At 30.6% G+C, this 16,705-nt stretch overlaps 2 protein-coding genes across 2 annotated transcripts; one reads left to right on the top strand and one right to left on the bottom strand.

The window, feature by feature from the left end:
- Positions 1–10,734: 10,734 nt before the first annotated feature.
- On the top strand, positions 10,735–12,213 carry LOC113520656 (TP53-regulated inhibitor of apoptosis 1-B-like). Its single transcript, XM_026906051.3, has 2 exons — positions 10,735–11,057; positions 11,722–12,213. The coding sequence occupies exons 1-2, from the start codon at positions 10,911–10,913 to the stop codon at positions 11,818–11,820; spliced, it is 246 nt and encodes an 81-aa protein (XP_026761852.1). The 5' UTR covers positions 10,735–10,910; the 3' UTR covers positions 11,821–12,213.
- A 261-nt stretch (positions 12,214–12,474) lies between these two features.
- Positions 12,475–16,392, bottom strand: LOC113520676 (transcription elongation factor SPT4). The gene is made up of 4 exons (XM_026906080.3): positions 16,133–16,392; positions 14,413–14,519; positions 13,082–13,137; positions 12,475–12,658 (listed from the first exon to the last, which is right to left on the bottom strand). Exons 1-4 carry the CDS (start codon positions 16,199–16,201, stop codon positions 12,540–12,542), a joined length of 351 nt encoding a protein of 116 aa, XP_026761881.1. The 5' UTR covers positions 16,202–16,392; the 3' UTR covers positions 12,475–12,539.
- Positions 16,393–16,705: the final 313 nt, after the last annotated feature.

Here is a 16,705-nt window from a genome sequence, read left to right on the forward strand (position 1 = left end):
CGACAAACGGCGTCTTTTTTGCGGTAAACGCGCAGACTTGTGTCTTTTGGGGTTAAATTGGACAAGATTTTGTTCACCCCAGATCGAAACTTGATGGAGTGAAGTTTCGATTTCAGACACAAGTCTATTCCGGCACTTTTTATGAGAAGAATTTTGTAAATATACTAAATGAACTTGTTTACAAAATCTTTCTTATAAAAATATGTTTCATAAGAAGGTTATTTTCCGAATAATTTTATTTTTCATAATTTGTTTATGTTATTGGAAATGGAAACGATCGAATGGAACGATATAATTGAAAGAAACAATAAACACGTACACAATACTATGTTTCCTATGGTATAGATACCCCTAGAACACGAATGGTAATACACATTCGTGAACATTATAGGGGCATAAAATAAGAATGATAGGTGATAGGGTGATATAACTTTATAAACATATTTATATACATATCCGTCACGCCTGTCTCCCATTGGGGTAGACAGAAACAATGAAACGCCATATGGTCGGATTCAAACAGACTTCTTTCATTTCTTCCACGTCCATACACGATTGCCGATTACATATTTTAAAAAATATAATTTTAAATAGGTAGGCACCTATTTTCTATATTGTACGCGATAAAAGAGCTTCTGATCCTACTTTTTCTGATTTCATATTGTATCAAACTAATTTCTTAAGTACTTCAAAGAGGTAGGTCTCAATTCATCTTTTTCCTTTAAATGTACTTACGTCATATTTCTAATTGTACTGAATTTTTAATAATTATTGTCGCGTTCTATAGAATTTAATATCTATACTTCTCCCACATTTTTTACCATAGTTAACTTGAAAACTAGACATAAATTCAAAATATGCATTGTTTCGAGCCTACTTTTTAAGTTCATTTGCTAATGTAGGCGCGAATAATAAATTTAATGTGTAATTGTATATACTATCCACTGCGTGTTCTTTCAATATTTCAAACTTCCAACTGTGTTAAAGTAAGTTTTGCAGTAAGTTCTTTGACCAGTCCTTGATATGTTAGTCTACTTCCAATAACCTGCAGATGTTTTGTTTTGTTTCTATTTTCACCATCATAACAACACATTATCGGGTCGCTGCTGGACACGGGTCACCTATATTTTTTTTAATGGATGAAAATGAAATAGTAACCCCGCCTGCGTTATCGGTATATGCTGGTGGTCATATTTCTAAGTGAGAGATAATAGGTGCAAATGAACTTAAAAAGTAGGCTTGAATAATAAATTTAATGTGTAATTGTATATATTATCCACTGCGTGACGATGAAAGCAGACTAATAGTCGAATAAATACCTATATTAATCTATTATTACACTACTAACCAGTACGAATAAACTAAATATATATAAAATAATATAAAAAGAACGGGTCAGTCATGCAACGCTGCCGAGATTCCAAGATGTAATCCGGGTATAAAGCTCTGAGTTTTTAAATTCGTAATTAAACTATTTAAAAATTTTCGTCACCTGTTTAGTGCTTCGGAGAACACGTAAATGCATCATACGTAAAGCCACACTCGAACCTTGTGTGGGCTATTTCAGCTCGCTACACCCTCAACGAGCGTTAGTACGAGTACTAATAAAAATATATACTTAGATATCCGACAAAGTTGGATACAGTTCGCTGGTTAATTATATAAGAAGTTAATCAAGCAATCTAAATTCGTTGCTTTTCATTTGACAGGACGTTGAACTCCGTCCTACGTTCACAATTGCCAATGGTTTTTGGGTCGGCACACGGGCCTTGCTGCCAGACAACACCAGGCAGACATCGGTCAGACATTTATAATTACCAGATCACCTGTTACGTACTGCTTACATAAAACAACATGTGAATTTGCAGTTTTTGTCAGGTCTGCAAATGTAGAATTGACTTGATGATTGACCGGTGGACGAAACTGTTCCTAGTATAATAATTATATATACCTGGTTACCTAGATCCACCTTTAAGGAAATCATAGTGATTAATTCCTGGTAAAAAGAGCCAACTGATCTAACTTCACCCTGTTATCCTTCACTGGTACCAACACATATCAATAGCACATATTGGTTTATCATATTATTTTTATCCTTTAAACCAACACAAATTTTTAGAGACATTATGTCAAATATAGAAGTGATAAAGTATTTGTCAAAAAATATAACTCTGTTCTAAGCTCTCGTATCGATATAGGTATTAATTTTGATTATACCAAGGATTATACAAGCAAAATATACATATTTATTTATTTACCCTTTATTACACCGCTTAAAGAATTATATATATACGATATAATAAATAACGAGACGAGTAGGTTCGAAAAGATAAAAACAAAATGGCTAAAGATTGGGCGCTGCGTATTGAGAATGGTAGTGGATTGCATAATCTTATAAATAAATATATGCAAACTACTTAATGCTAAAATTATAATTAATACTCTAATTATTCAATTTCAGACAATTTTAATGTCTACAAAGATCATCATGTCCATTAAGTATCTCAAGAAACTAACGATCCAGGCAGCTCACCTGCAATTTCAAGATTTTGAAATAATTTTCTTATCTTATATATGTTTAATCCCTATGTGTCTGAAGTAATAGACGTTGCAGCAATAATGAATAATACTTGGCGAGATTTCAAACTAGAACAGTTCACGTGGCAGATGTAAGACGATCGCAGACTGCAGGGCGACGGCCGCGACCGCAACCGCATATATGCACTTATCGTCATCACACGTATAGAATATTATGCGGAGTCACATACGTACGTAAAGATATGCCAATAGTTGTGCGTATATACGAGTGATAAATGAAAAAAAATCTGAAGACCTTTTCTACTTTCTCATACAAAAACTACTGAATTGATTTTAATGAAATTTAGTACATAGATAAGTCATATCCTAACTTTGAGTATAGGATATTTTATATTTCTGATTTACCGGGGCAAAACTGCGGGAAGCTAGTATAATACATATGTCAGTGGATGCAAATGACGTTGCATCGTTCCTTATAACAGCTATATAGCTGTTATTTACATACGAGTAAGGTACTCCTATATGGGAGGCACATATATAGCAGTGATGATGATATCTATGGGATAATTTTTGTATCAGTATTAAACGTAAGGTTCCTTTGAATTTCGCAGCCGTGTCTAGATATATTACTGTATACCTTAATCTCCATAAACATATAAGGGATCTACAAGCGCCGAGTCCATGGTGTTCTTTATAAAGTGAATATGAAAATCTGTGATAGAAAAGTTCTTGTCTAATTCTATAATTCAACGTTTTACTTATTATGACCTTATTTTCAGCAAACAGGAATGTTAAAAATGTGCACAAACTGTAGGCATCTAAATAATTAGAAATCATTGTATAGCAATCTTGTAACGATAATTCTAAACAAATAATTGAAGCTTAGTATTGAAGTATATTACATTGATTGCATAAAAAATATTTCCATTACAAATTATTAGTTATTATTATAAGAATGTTATAAACAAAAATTGAAAATACTTATTGTTAATCTGTTGATATATATATATTTCACGAATAAACAGCGAATCAGCGTACCGAGGCGGTGCTTGTGTTTATCATCAGACACCGCCCACGTCCAACTATGATATCACATAGCGTAGCCAAAACAAACTGAGAAATTACATGGATTTATGTAAAGGATTGCACGTAAACACCTTCGCTCAACGTTATTTTAATTTTAAAAATAAAAGGTAACTAACACTTTAGAAAATAATTTTAGATTCATCGATCGTCACTTTCAAAAGATTTTTGTTGTCTAGTGCCAGTGACATTGATATACAGAGATGTACTTACATCAAGAAAAGAAAAAGCGGTCCTGAAAGAGAAGGAGGGCTTTCATTCTATTTTTACACATTTATTTGAATGTGTTCTACTCTTAACCAACGAGCGATGATTGTCAAATGAGCCGAACTGTTCTTATAAATCTTGTAAATATCTGTCTAGACACATTTGTTAGTATTAAATAACTAGCCAATCGCCTCAGATCTGCTCGGCTAATCAATGACTACAGAATTTTTATTTCATTTGTTACACAACGTTAATATTAAAAAAACTAAAATTTTCTTAAGTAGGAATTCAATACAAACAACTTTGTTTTGTCTTAAAATGCATAAAACAATTCTTTTTATACAAATTACCATTGTCGCTAGCAATCGTACATTATACTAATGAATAAGTGCTCCACTATCTCTTCAGTCCACTCCACTCCAGTCCAGCTTCACCATACCAAACACTAGATACGTGTTTCCATAATTGAATCATCGGGCAATCCTAAGTAATAAAAAAAAGCTTTATAATATAGGTTCTTGAAAAGCAGAAAAAAAAAGCAAACAGCATTTGGAATATTATTAAATAATGACAGTTTCCTATGGTCTCCAACGCTTTTATTTCTTTTATTTTCTGCAGAGGAGCGACGTAAATTGTGCTACATGAACTCGAAGGTGGGTGGATTTGGACCGTTCGTTGTTTGTGTCAATATTTCTTGTAAATACCTCTATACAACGATTTATATTTTATATAAAACGAATTATACAGTGTTGTCGAAACCAAACTCGGCAAAGATTGTATTGAGAGACATTTGATAGAAATATTTATTTTAAATATTTTTTTTTTAAATACAAATTGTTTTACTGTATGGGGATAGAATCTTACGAAGATAGGCAGAGTGTAAAACAGTTATGTGATCATTCTATATACTGCAGAGGATATAATTACCTAATAGTTGAAATGATAATTATTAATTATCTAAAACCGAAAAAAAACCATATAAAATTTTATATGGTTTATGCGGTTTTAGAGAAATTTTCTCCCATGAACGTTCTAGTTGTGGAGCTCCCTTCCGAGGTTTTCCCTAGAGACTACAGTATGGGGTTCTTCAAAAAAGGCACATTGAGGTTTCTTCAAGGTTGGTAACGCGCACATGACACCCCTAGTATTGCAGGCGTCCACTGGCTACAGTGATACCATCAGACGGGCTGTATGCTTGTTATTGCTATACATTTGTGATATAAAAAAAAAATATAGCTAAGGTACTGTTGGTAATCAATGAAATAAATGAATTTTATACTCCTTTGCCAAGAAACGAACAATTTTGCGGTAGATAAGTAAAAACTATGAAAGTAAACCTTTTTATATAATTTTAAAAATAATCGATTAAATAAAAAAATATTTTTTATAGATGTGTAATGTTTGTAAGATGGTGGTATAGTGTATAATTATGAAGGATCGGCCAATGTCTTGTGAGCCAAGTATTATGAAATCATAAGTCAATTACACAAAGAACACAAATAGATAGGTACACTTTTCTCCTCAAATTAAAAAATATGATGATTCATTATCATATTTTTATATCAGCCATTAACTGTACAGCGTTAGACATAGGCCTACCCCATAAGGAAGATTTTGCCAGTAGTTGTTACGTTTAGCAGGTGAATTTGTAATTACAGTTAGGCTTTGGTGATGTTTAAATATGTGATTTACCTGCCATCACACAGGACCGAGAAAAATTTTATGTTCATACATTTGATATACATTGATCACATACATTAAACCATTTAAGCTATTAAACCAAATGAATCTTCGCAATAAAAAAATGTTCTTTATTTCTAGTTGGTATGCTATCAGTTACCTGGCCCTCTATACAAGTGGCAAACGAATTCGTCGATGGAATCAACATAGCTAGTGAGTCCGTGAGACGGAATGAGACATTCGACGTTGCTATCTCATTCTATCTCATGGGCTTGCTAGCAATGTTGATTCAGTGAGTGAATTTGCTTGCCACTTGTCTAGAGGCCTATAGGTAAAAATAACCTAGGGCACCTAAGTGCCTACCTATTTAGTCATTAAATATAAAAAATAACATTTGTTGCACACAGCCAATCTCGGAATGTTTTCATCGGTTTACATTAATATAAATTTATAATAATTGTCATTTGAATTTTAAAAATATGAAATGTTAGAATGGAAGTATTAAAATGTATTAGACAGCGGTATTTTTTCCGAAACCTCCAGGTGTATCGCGATTTTTTGCCTTGAACTGTGAATTATTATCATGTTATAGTAATACATCAGAATAAAGCAATGAAGTGCGCATTATGATAATAGATTTTTCAGTTCTAGGAGTCAGATGAATAGTCTACTGCGCAGTAACCTTTTTCAACAGTAGCCGGGCTGCATATTTACAAAAGCATAGTTCACTCGTCGTCCTCTTTGGCCGAGTGCATTGATAATACTACCCTCAGTTGTTAATTCTGAGAAATCGAATTAAAATAAGAAAATAGACAAAATTATACATATGATATATTTATTTAGAATGACTGTAGAAATAGTTATACAAGTTTTGCCAAAAATGTATAACTAGTTATTTGATTATAATTATATTGTTTAATTTTGCTACTTTAGTATCTCTGTGACTGCTAACACTCGAAGATTGACCGCCACTATTGTTATCAGAAGTTCCATAATATTCCATATTAGCCATCAATCTTCTTCTTTTATTTTATTTACGTACGTTTTGCCTCGAATGTTTTCCGTTTATTAATAAAATATAAATTATGCATCTAATATATAAATGTAATAGTGCGCTACCTACCTGTCTTTTCTCAATATTGTCTATACTATCCAAAGATTGTTTAGAAGCGATTGTGTACCGATAATGCAGTCTTTTGTATCAGTTTGTACTCGTATTAAAAATTGCTATGTATATACTTAACTACATAACTAAGTTTGTTTTTTGAGTTTTTGAATATTTCTCAAGAAATTTGGCTATGATATCTACTTACATCTTTATAAATTATAATTATTTCAGATTTTCCGCTTCACAAACTTTGGATATAAGGGAGGAGGGGGTATTCTTTTTACCTATTTGCGATCATGAATCAAAAACAATGCAGTAGTAGTATACACAAAAGTGACCTTTCCTTATGACATCCTATTTGGACTAGTCTAGTTACTTTTGAATTTTTGAGTACTCCTTTTGGAAACCCTAGTATAGAAATTAAAAATAAGTTTAAGTTATTTCCATCGAAATATATGTGGTCTAACAATATTTAAAACTATTTTAAATTTTAAATCGATAGCATTAGTAGTCGTATAGCGCTGTGATATTATATTGTATGTATAGCTATATGTTATCGTTACAAATCACATGTAACCCATCTGAAAATATTACCTACATGTTTTTCTTAGTGCCTGTGTGAATCTGTAGGTTTTCTATATACGCATCCGGATATCGGCGTCGCTGCGTCGCGCAGCTGTCCGATTTGACGTAAACAGTTGAGACGACCTCTAACCCGTCCGTTCATTCTTAGGTTCATTCACAGAATTTTATAAATATATGGCGATATAGGTACATAGTTATCCCATATAATAATCCCATATACAAAATTAGAATTGCAATTTTTTTTTTTATAATTTTACCTATTATTACACGTAACCATTATATTATACCTAATTCAACAAACAAATACCTAATTCATGAATAACATAAAGTTGATTATTGATAAAGGAAGGTAATTTTTTTTAATGGATAATGGAATGGTAATCCCACCTGTGCTATCGGTATACGCTGCCAGGGCACCAGTGAGGTATGATAGATGAGCATAAAAGCAGGTCTGTTAGTCCATCTGGATGAATGCGACAAGTATTAATCACAATGGTTTCGAGGGTGAACCGCGTGGAGGTCAATCTGACAGGGTTAGTTAACAATGGGGCATTAGTACCCATTACATCCTTTTCCCTCCTAAAGTGACTGTTAACCATCAGACGAGTTGTATAGGTATTTTTATGTCTCTTATAGTAAAAAAAATTGCTTAATTTGATTTCAAATTAGCGTCTAGGTAAGAAATAGTCCATATAAACTACCGTTGCAAAAATAAAGAAATAAATGGAATATATGTAAAATGCAACTGTAAAATATTTTTATTTTAAGTAGGTATATAGGTTATGTATTATATTGTTCCGTGAAAAATCAACTTCAATCATGAGTACACCGAAATATGATAAGATCTAAATAGATAAATAAATAATTATATTAATAGATGAGATGTTTCGAAATACCCTACAACGACAAGTTTCGTAGATACCCCACATTGTATATATTTACTGTGTATTTACATTTTGCTTCGTAACAAGCAAGTTTTTGCTACTTACAGAAATATTCTAGCTTCAATCGACACGAAATTAAAATAGATTCACAGGCCAAGAAAGTAAACATTATTGATTGCAAAAAAAAACTATAAAAATCGATTTAGAATGGGCGATGTAAATAAATAGCAAAAAAAAAATCAGATTAATTAAGAACCTCTTTTATTTTAATAATTCCGCGAATATTGTCTTAAAATGTGGAAGCAACTTTTTTTCTCTTAGGGTTTCTGAGACAAACGGTAGATAAAATTTAGTATTGACCTTGTAGTTAGACAATTCTATTCGAATTTCCGTGTAGCAAAGTGGTGTGTGTGATCCTTTACACATCTCTAATAATAAAACAAATAAAGACATGTATTTTTAGAGTCGGCCTTGTACCTGGGTTTTTTTTCATGAACTTTTGAATATTTTCGGATTCTATAAATCGCATAAATTTCATATAGGACACTTTTTGAATAGATAATATGTATATAATATGTAATAAAAATATTTATAGATAATTTAGTAGTAAATACACCGCCTACTTAATTTTCTAGACTCATGATTGACTGGTAGAGAACGCCATTAGGTGTTAAGCCCGCCATATGTACACTTACTTATATAATTGTGCATTGAAGTTTAAATGAATAAATAAAATAATATAAATAACAATGAAATATAATAGTCCCACCGGCGAATACAGTATACACTGAGTACTGGGTAGTAATGACAACTGGATCTATTAGTTACAGTGCTAGCCCCAGATGGACACTAACAAAAAAACCCGGGGGGAAAGAGATCGTTAGAAATGGTTTGGAACGGCCCCATTGCTAGCAATTCACCCTATCAGGTCAGGGGGAAAAGGCATTGTTAGCAATGGAGTTTGACAGCCCCATTGCTAGCAATATGTCCTATTAGGTCGACCTCCACGTGGTTCCCCCTGGAAACCATCGTGAACAATTATTTTTGAACTTGACCTGCTTCATCCTCACCTATCATCCTTCACTGTTGCCCCGCCGGTGTATACCGATAGCGCGGGTGGGGTTACCATTCCATTATCACACATTAAAAAAACCCTATTAGGTCGACCTCCACGCGGTTTCCCCTGGAAACCATCGTGGTTAATTCTTGTCGAATTTTTCACGGTGGGCCGATTGACCTGTTTCCATCCTCATCTATCACTGGTGCCAGCGGGGTTACCATTGCATTTTCCCCATTAAAAACAAAACAAATAACTCCATATATCCCATGCAGAATACTGGGTAGGTACAAGTAACAAACTTTAAAATATTCTCAAGTCGTCAAAATTTATTGTGCGTATATTATGCGATATCTTTAAAGGCTGAATGTAAAGTTATCCCCTTATTCATAAAAACGTCAAATCTCTCATAAACCTATTTTAGCTATTGAATTGTTTTGTTTCTTTCTTTTACACTAAATTCCCAATTTAAAAGAAAGCAACATAGCAGTGTAATAGATTTGTAGGTTTTCGTTTTTATGAATAAGGAGATTAGTGTTTTATAAAGAAAAGTAGTAAATAAGTACGTCGGCAGACAATATATGCATAAATTAGCAATTAGCAAATACTGCCGGATCACTTTGATTCGACATCTATTAGGTGATCATTAATTGTCAAAAAAGTTGTAGGAACTAGGAAACAATGTCGGTTGCTAAGTATAACATTAGCCTATCTAGGTTAGATGCACTTTTCAATACTGCGCTACTAGCCATCTTGTAGCAATAAAGAGAATTAATTGATAATAGTATTTAAGTAGTTCTTAAATCGCTCTATAGAGGCACGCGAAGCACCTACACAAATGTCAATATTACAGTTCACTCCACCACGGCAATGGTGAATTAATCCGAGCCATAAAATATAGAAGTAACATAGACCGTAGAATAGATAAAGCGGCGATATATTAAAGATTAGGCAACTACATATGACGCGTACATTTTCCTTGAACTTAAGGTAAAAATTTTCAAGACCATAATACGATCTGCTGTCTTCTACGGATTTGAGTGCTACCCTATAAAAGTGATAAAAGACGACTGCATACAACTTAGATTCGATTATAGAGATAGATGTATAATGTGACATGAACGGATAGTAGATAGTGCAGGGAAAAAGACAATGTGGTAAGAAACGTATTATACATGAATGTGGATAATGATTATATTTACAGGGGAAGATTCAGAAAGTGATAGATGGATTGTGTGAAAGATGATATGGCTATAAAACAAATAACTAGAGAGATGACTACAAATGGAGATGAATGGAAGAAGAAAACATACTGACCTCCAAACAGATATGGGATAAGAGCAAAAAGAAAAAATCGCTCTGTAAAATTAATTAATAATTAGTAAAATTATTCGAATATGGAAATTAGTAAATTACTTATTTTGTATTAAATTATAAAATTAGTAATTCCTAATTATTAAAATAACAAAATCATTCGGATTTACGTATCACTACATGTACAATTCAGTTGTAATTTCGTAACACAGATTAAACATACTTCTACGCTACGTAATACTTATAAGTAAACTTGGTACTGTCATTGTCAACATCAAATTAGAACTATTTTTCAATTGATTTAGATTTTCCAAATGATTAATGTGAAGTAGAATTGAATTGACTCTCAACTCACTTCAGAATATTATTATTTCCCAACCTTTATTAATTTTTTTTAGTGTTTAACCTCGTTTTCATTTAAATAAAATAATAGTAATAAAGTAAATAGTAAAATATGAATAGTATTGGAGAAGAATGTACAGAACTTAAGAAGAAATACGACGACTGTTTCAACACATGGTTTTCTGAGCGATTTTTAAAAGGCGACCACGATGATTCAATGTGCGCCGGTATCTTTAAAGTTTATCAGGAATGTGTTAAGGTAAGGCTAAATCGATATTATATTAGATATATCGTATCAACGTTATATATAATACAAAATAATAACCGTCTATCAACGCTCAGCTGAACCTTACCTAGCCTTCAATTAGATTGTTTTACATTGTCCCTTACATAACTTCCCGATGTTACCACGGGAATTAGAAATTCTGAATTCGGCATGGCTGAAATGACCTAATATTATTATATGTTTAAATACTTAATTCCATCTTTATTAAATTTTATAATTTTCTTACATGACACAAATAGATATAATTGGTATCTGTACTGCACTTTTTGTAGTGTTTTCTTTCTGAAAAGGCATTTTACTTAGCACTTAACCTAATATTTTAGTTGTTTTGTAAAATTTATATATTTATATAATTTATTTATTTATTTACTGTTTAATCGACCATTATAAATTAAATTTATAATAAAATTTAGTTAATATTAGACCTTAGTATACAGATTGTTGTGATACAAAATTGATGTTTAAAATTTTAGAGATACATTTACAGAAATATTGTCTTAAAATTGACCCCAGATGTAATATCTATGCACTAAAATTCCAAATAAAATCTAATTTTTTTTTCATGTCTATGGCATCTTAATCAAGTTAGATTCTTTTTTTTTTATTTTAGTAATAACTTATTGTATTTCAATTACAGAATGCTATGAAGCAACAGAATATAGATTTTAAAGAGGTTGATAAGGATATATTAGGTACAGAGAATGAATTCAAAGCACCACCAGATGGCACAAGTTGACACCAATTTAATGTAATGTGTGCTTTCAATCCAGTTACATGTTGGAACATTTTCTATGGAAACTTCAAATGCCAGGAGCGTGACAAATTAAAGTACAAAGAAGAAAATAAAGTAAACAGTTTATATAATGAAACAGACATTTAAGTTTATTTCTGTGTATATTTTAATTTATAATAAGGATAAAGTAATACAATTTTAAGCAAATATGCTTACTTACATATATGGATCTCTATTTAATATTTTTAAAATGTCAATTTGAAATTATTTGCATTTATTTTATATGACAATAAAATGTATTTTACATTTCTTATTCTACAAGCATGCATTACTCGGTAAAAGTAGATGAAATATAGCTTAATAATTATTATAATAAAATATAGCTGTGCAATGTTCTATTTGTGTTTCCGTTAAGTTGAAAATTACCTGTAAAATGAGTCTTAAGCTATCCCAACTTATTCTACACAAATCTTACTATTATGAGACCCCTACCAAAATTCAAGGCTTTGAAAAGATATTCCGGTGTTTGTTAATCCTATTTGTGTGTTCAAATGAATTAACGTTTGGTATATATTTATTATCCAACTTAATACGTAGGATATTTACAAGGACAAAGCAGTGGAAAATAGCTAATAAATAATAAAGAAAACATTGTAATTTATTAAAATAGGTTTATTCATTTATTATTTTGTAATAAATAATTATATTTAATTAGTGCAAATTTATCTCTGGCTAGTATCTCTTGGTCTGTATACATAGCCTCTGCTTTTCATTTCTCTGATCACACCTGCAGGTAATCTGCCTGAGACGGATATTGCATACACTCCTTTACAAAACCGGTCTGAAAGTTAATTTTAAAATTATAGTAAAAAGCTATAAACTTATTTAATACTAGCTGCATGATATCTTATGAAACTCGCCAAGAAGGGACTAGGTCATATTTAAAAAAAAATTAATTAATAGATATTCCATTAGGCCTTTCTGCATCTTTCTTTTTCTAAATATGGAGAGCAGAATTTATAAAATCATTACGTTATCCAGAAACATATTTCCAGTGAGTATGTAAACCTATAGCTGTGCTTCATTCATTTTTATAGATCAGTTATTAATAAATTTGGGGAAAATACCTTAATATAGTATTAGTAGTAATTTAAATTAGTATAATTTTAAATGTTTTAATGAACTGAGTTTAGTTACATTTCTATAAAAGATATTAAATCTGACTTTACATATTGCATTCATTATAGGTCATTATAATACTTACTTATACGTTGCCATTTGCAAACCCAGCTGTCTTCAGGACTCATGACTGCAATCATCCTAAAAAAAGACAATATAATATTATATACCTAGTCAGTATTTTCTTACTAAGTCCTAAAAGAATTATCAATTAGAAAGTAAATCTCTCTTTGTATAACAACTTTGTTACATTTAGATAACTAATAAATCAACTAGAATAAAATTGGAAGATGTAGCATAAAGATTATGGGTACAGTTTATATTATGTCAAATAGAAAAATATTTATCAGGTCCAGTAACAAATATTTATATAATGAACGATTATTAAAAAAAAAAAAGGTGTTAATAACACTGAAGAAATCTTTGTGTAAATTAATGTCTAATAATAATTTTAATGAAAGTTGCCTAACAATCACACCCTAGAAGCTAGGAAACAATATAAAACCATTTGTTTTAAAATTTTATACTACTTTGTAGATATCAAAATTGAAATGTTTACTTTCACATTCATTAAGTCTGTAGTAAGTGTCATAAAAATAAAAAAAGACAAAAGTACTCCAATTTTTACATGAAACAATGCCTTGCCTGAGGTAGTAACTGATAGTGAAACCTATTTGTTTGAGGGAAGTTTCCGCTACCAAGCTACGAAATGCTGGAATAATATACCACCCCCAATAAGATTGTCTAATAGTAAACACATTTAAAAAAAAAAACTTAAAATCTTTTTAATTAATAAACAAAAAATTGGAATACCCAATAGGTACATAGCCAAAATATTTATTGCCTGAATATCTGAATGTGACAGAAAGTGATCTCTGACTACCCCTCATCTAATGGTTTCTGTTATTTATGTATTTATGTAGAATATAATATCAAGTGGAGGCAAATATAATGGACACATACAATGCAGTTTATTTATATATATATTTTTTTATATTGTAAATTTTTAATGAAAAGTTTCGCGACTGACTCTTGGCCACAGCAGAATATCAGTGTTTTGCTCTTTTAAGGGCAAAGCAATAAACTGAGCTGTGACCATTTTGTGTTACTATGGCACACGCATGAAGGAATGTTAACAAAGGAGATTGTTAGATTATATATTTTGTTTTTATATATATATATTTTTTTTATTTGTGCTTTTTTTATTTTTATTCTTTTGTCTCTTTTGCTGTGTATTACGTGTATGTTTTTTTTTTATTGTAATTTGTGTGCTGTAAGTAATGTAAATAAATTGTCTATCTATCTATCTATTTACTAAATAGGTAAGTCTTGCATGGATAAATAAGATTTTGTATTTAAAACATTCTGCAGTGAAACTTCTAATTGTCTCTAGATAATGATAAAGCTATTACTCACCCATCAAAATTATTGCTTGTGCAGTCATAAACATTATCCTTATTATTCTTCATGCGCAAGAAATCATCACAATTATCACATCCTTCATATTCAAATTGGTCAAATGTCTGAAATCAATGAAATTGCTATATTAGGAACTAATATATTAATAGTGACACATATTATCAAATATACATATGGAAATAAAGTTCTTTATGCACTGAAAGAAACATTTATTAATTAAAGGAAACACCAACAGCAAATAGGTGTCAGGATTTTTATTTACTGATATGAAACAAATTCAAAAAAAGTTGATTTTGCTCAGCAAATTAAAAAACATTATTGTTTTGCCAAAAACTTTATAGCCAATCACAGATGTTGTAATAATTCTATCATATTCAATACTTCCAATACTTATAAACTTTTTCAGGCGTTTAGAATTAATAGTGGAAAAAACATAATCTGACAGAATATTTGTATGTTTCCACAAAAGTATACAATGGAATACATATAAAAAAAATATTAACATGCAATTTAAAATTAGTAGTATTCTCTCAAGGTAATTAGCATTTTTTAATTTACTACTATTTCATTATATACTCTATACTCGTAAATCTAGGCTTTATATAAATAAAATCATAACACTTCTCATTACAATTTATTATATTATTTTTTATATATTAGGAATAAATGTCTGTTTTTAAATACCAACTAAATCTAATTTTCTTGTTTAAATTCATGTTCAAAAAAGCAAAGTAAAGGATAGTCAAACATAATTATTTTTGTCCACTTATTAGCACACTTAGTTTTCTAAAATAACACAACTAAAAATATTTGTATTATCTATATTCATAAAAGTAATAGACTCTTTCATGTTCATAAGTAAACACAATCTGTTTTTGAGAATACTCTCAGGGTTTCTTAAACTTATTGCTCCACAATTGGCTTAGGCTTTCTATACCACAGTGAACCCCTTAAAAATATATAGTTAGAACAAATAAGGTATTTTATTAAAAATTTGTTACAAAGTAGTGTTTCTATTATTTTAGCTGTTAACTGTCCACTTCTGAACATAAGTCTTCTACATAAGTGGTGTTTTGGCAGAAGTTGCCACGCTAGGCAAGCAAGTTGACAACCGCAGTTAGGCCTTTAGAGATGTTTTAAGAGGAACTCTGCTGTCCATCTCTTGCCTTCCCTTAGTCGCCTCTTCAGACACCCATGGGAAAGGAAGGGGTGGCCCGTTCTATGCTGGGGCACACACAGTGCAGTAGAAATAGAAAAAGGTAGTATAAAAGAGCAATAGATTATTTTAATTTTTTATTGTACACACCAGTTATAAGATGTTAGTGACTAATACTAAATTTTAGCCAATTGAGTTTGATGTGTGTTTGTTTTTTAAAACACAATGATATTATTGGAGAAACTACTCAATTTCAATCTTAATTCGGATTTATTTGATACCTGTATTCCACACTGTCACGCCCTGCAGTTTATTTTGATTGTTTATTTGTATATATAACATCATGCTTGTTACAATTATTATTTACCCAGTGGAATCATATACAGCTTAAAATTCGTATAAATTGAGAAAATCCTTCGTTACAAAGTTGCTTAATAATGACAAAAGAATAACAATGTTAAGAAGTAATTGAAAAAACTTCCTATAGTTATATCCATAATGAAAAGAAAACATGAAATGGAATTCACTGAATATAAAACAAAATTATTAACCAGTTCATACCTTTATTAAGGAACACACTAAACAGGCACGTAGACCTCTTAAATCTTTTGGCACTGTATCCAATGACATTTTTACAATTACTACGACTGATAAAATTTATTTTTTGATAATATACAAATAGAGTATTTCAATAATTGAAATATTTACAAACAAATCAATGTTTTTCTTAATTCTCTATTCTACTGTTAAAACTGATATAACATATTAAAAATTTATATGTCACCGTGGTACCGGCGAAAAAGTCATAAATACAGACTAGATAGATCTATCAATGCAAACTGTCAAAACTACAGATTAAAGAGACTATGTATAAAAAAAAAACTGCTAATATTATCTTTAATCTATGTTATAAACTTAAGAACAAGGAATTACATAGAAGAAATGATAAAATAAAAACTGTAAATCATATGGTTGCCTCCCTTCTTCTTATGCAAATCTATTCACTATCAGTTACTTTTTTGTCAATTCATAGCAGGCTAGTATATAGAAAATTTTATACCTCAGTATAAGCCTATTAAATTCAGACACAACTTGCTTGTATACTTTCTACATAAACTTTGTTGAATATATAAT

This window comes from Galleria mellonella, unplaced genomic scaffold (assembly GCF_026898425.1).
Source record: "Galleria mellonella isolate WM207_F2 unplaced genomic scaffold, CSIRO_AGI_GalMel_v1 utg1432, whole genome shotgun sequence".
In the NCBI taxonomy this organism is placed as follows: Eukaryota; Metazoa; Arthropoda; class Insecta; order Lepidoptera; family Pyralidae; genus Galleria; species Galleria mellonella.

What these genes read in the sequence shown, in the direction of transcription:
- LOC113520656 (XM_026906051.3), top strand. Translation starts at nt 10,911, where the DNA reads ATGAATAGTATTGGAGAAGAATGTACAGAACTTAAGAAGAAATACGAC. An exon ending in TTTATCAGGAATGTGTTAAG is followed by an intron (nt 11,058 to 11,721) that starts GTAAGGCTAAAT and finishes TTTCAATTACAG; the next exon opens with AATGCTATGAAGCAACAGAA.
- LOC113520676 (XM_026906080.3), bottom strand. Translation starts at nt 16,201, where the DNA reads ATGTCATTGGATACAGTGCCAAAAGATTTAAGAGGTCTACGTGCCTGT. An exon ending in TAGTGTGTTCCTTAATAAAG is followed by an intron (nt 14,520 to 16,132) that starts GTATGAACTGGT and finishes CATTGATTTCAG; the next exon opens with ACATTTGACCAATTTGAATA. An exon ending in ACAAGCAATAATTTTGATGG is followed by an intron (nt 13,138 to 14,412) that starts GTGAGTAATAGC and finishes GTCTTTTTTTAG; the next exon opens with GATGATTGCAGTCATGAGTC.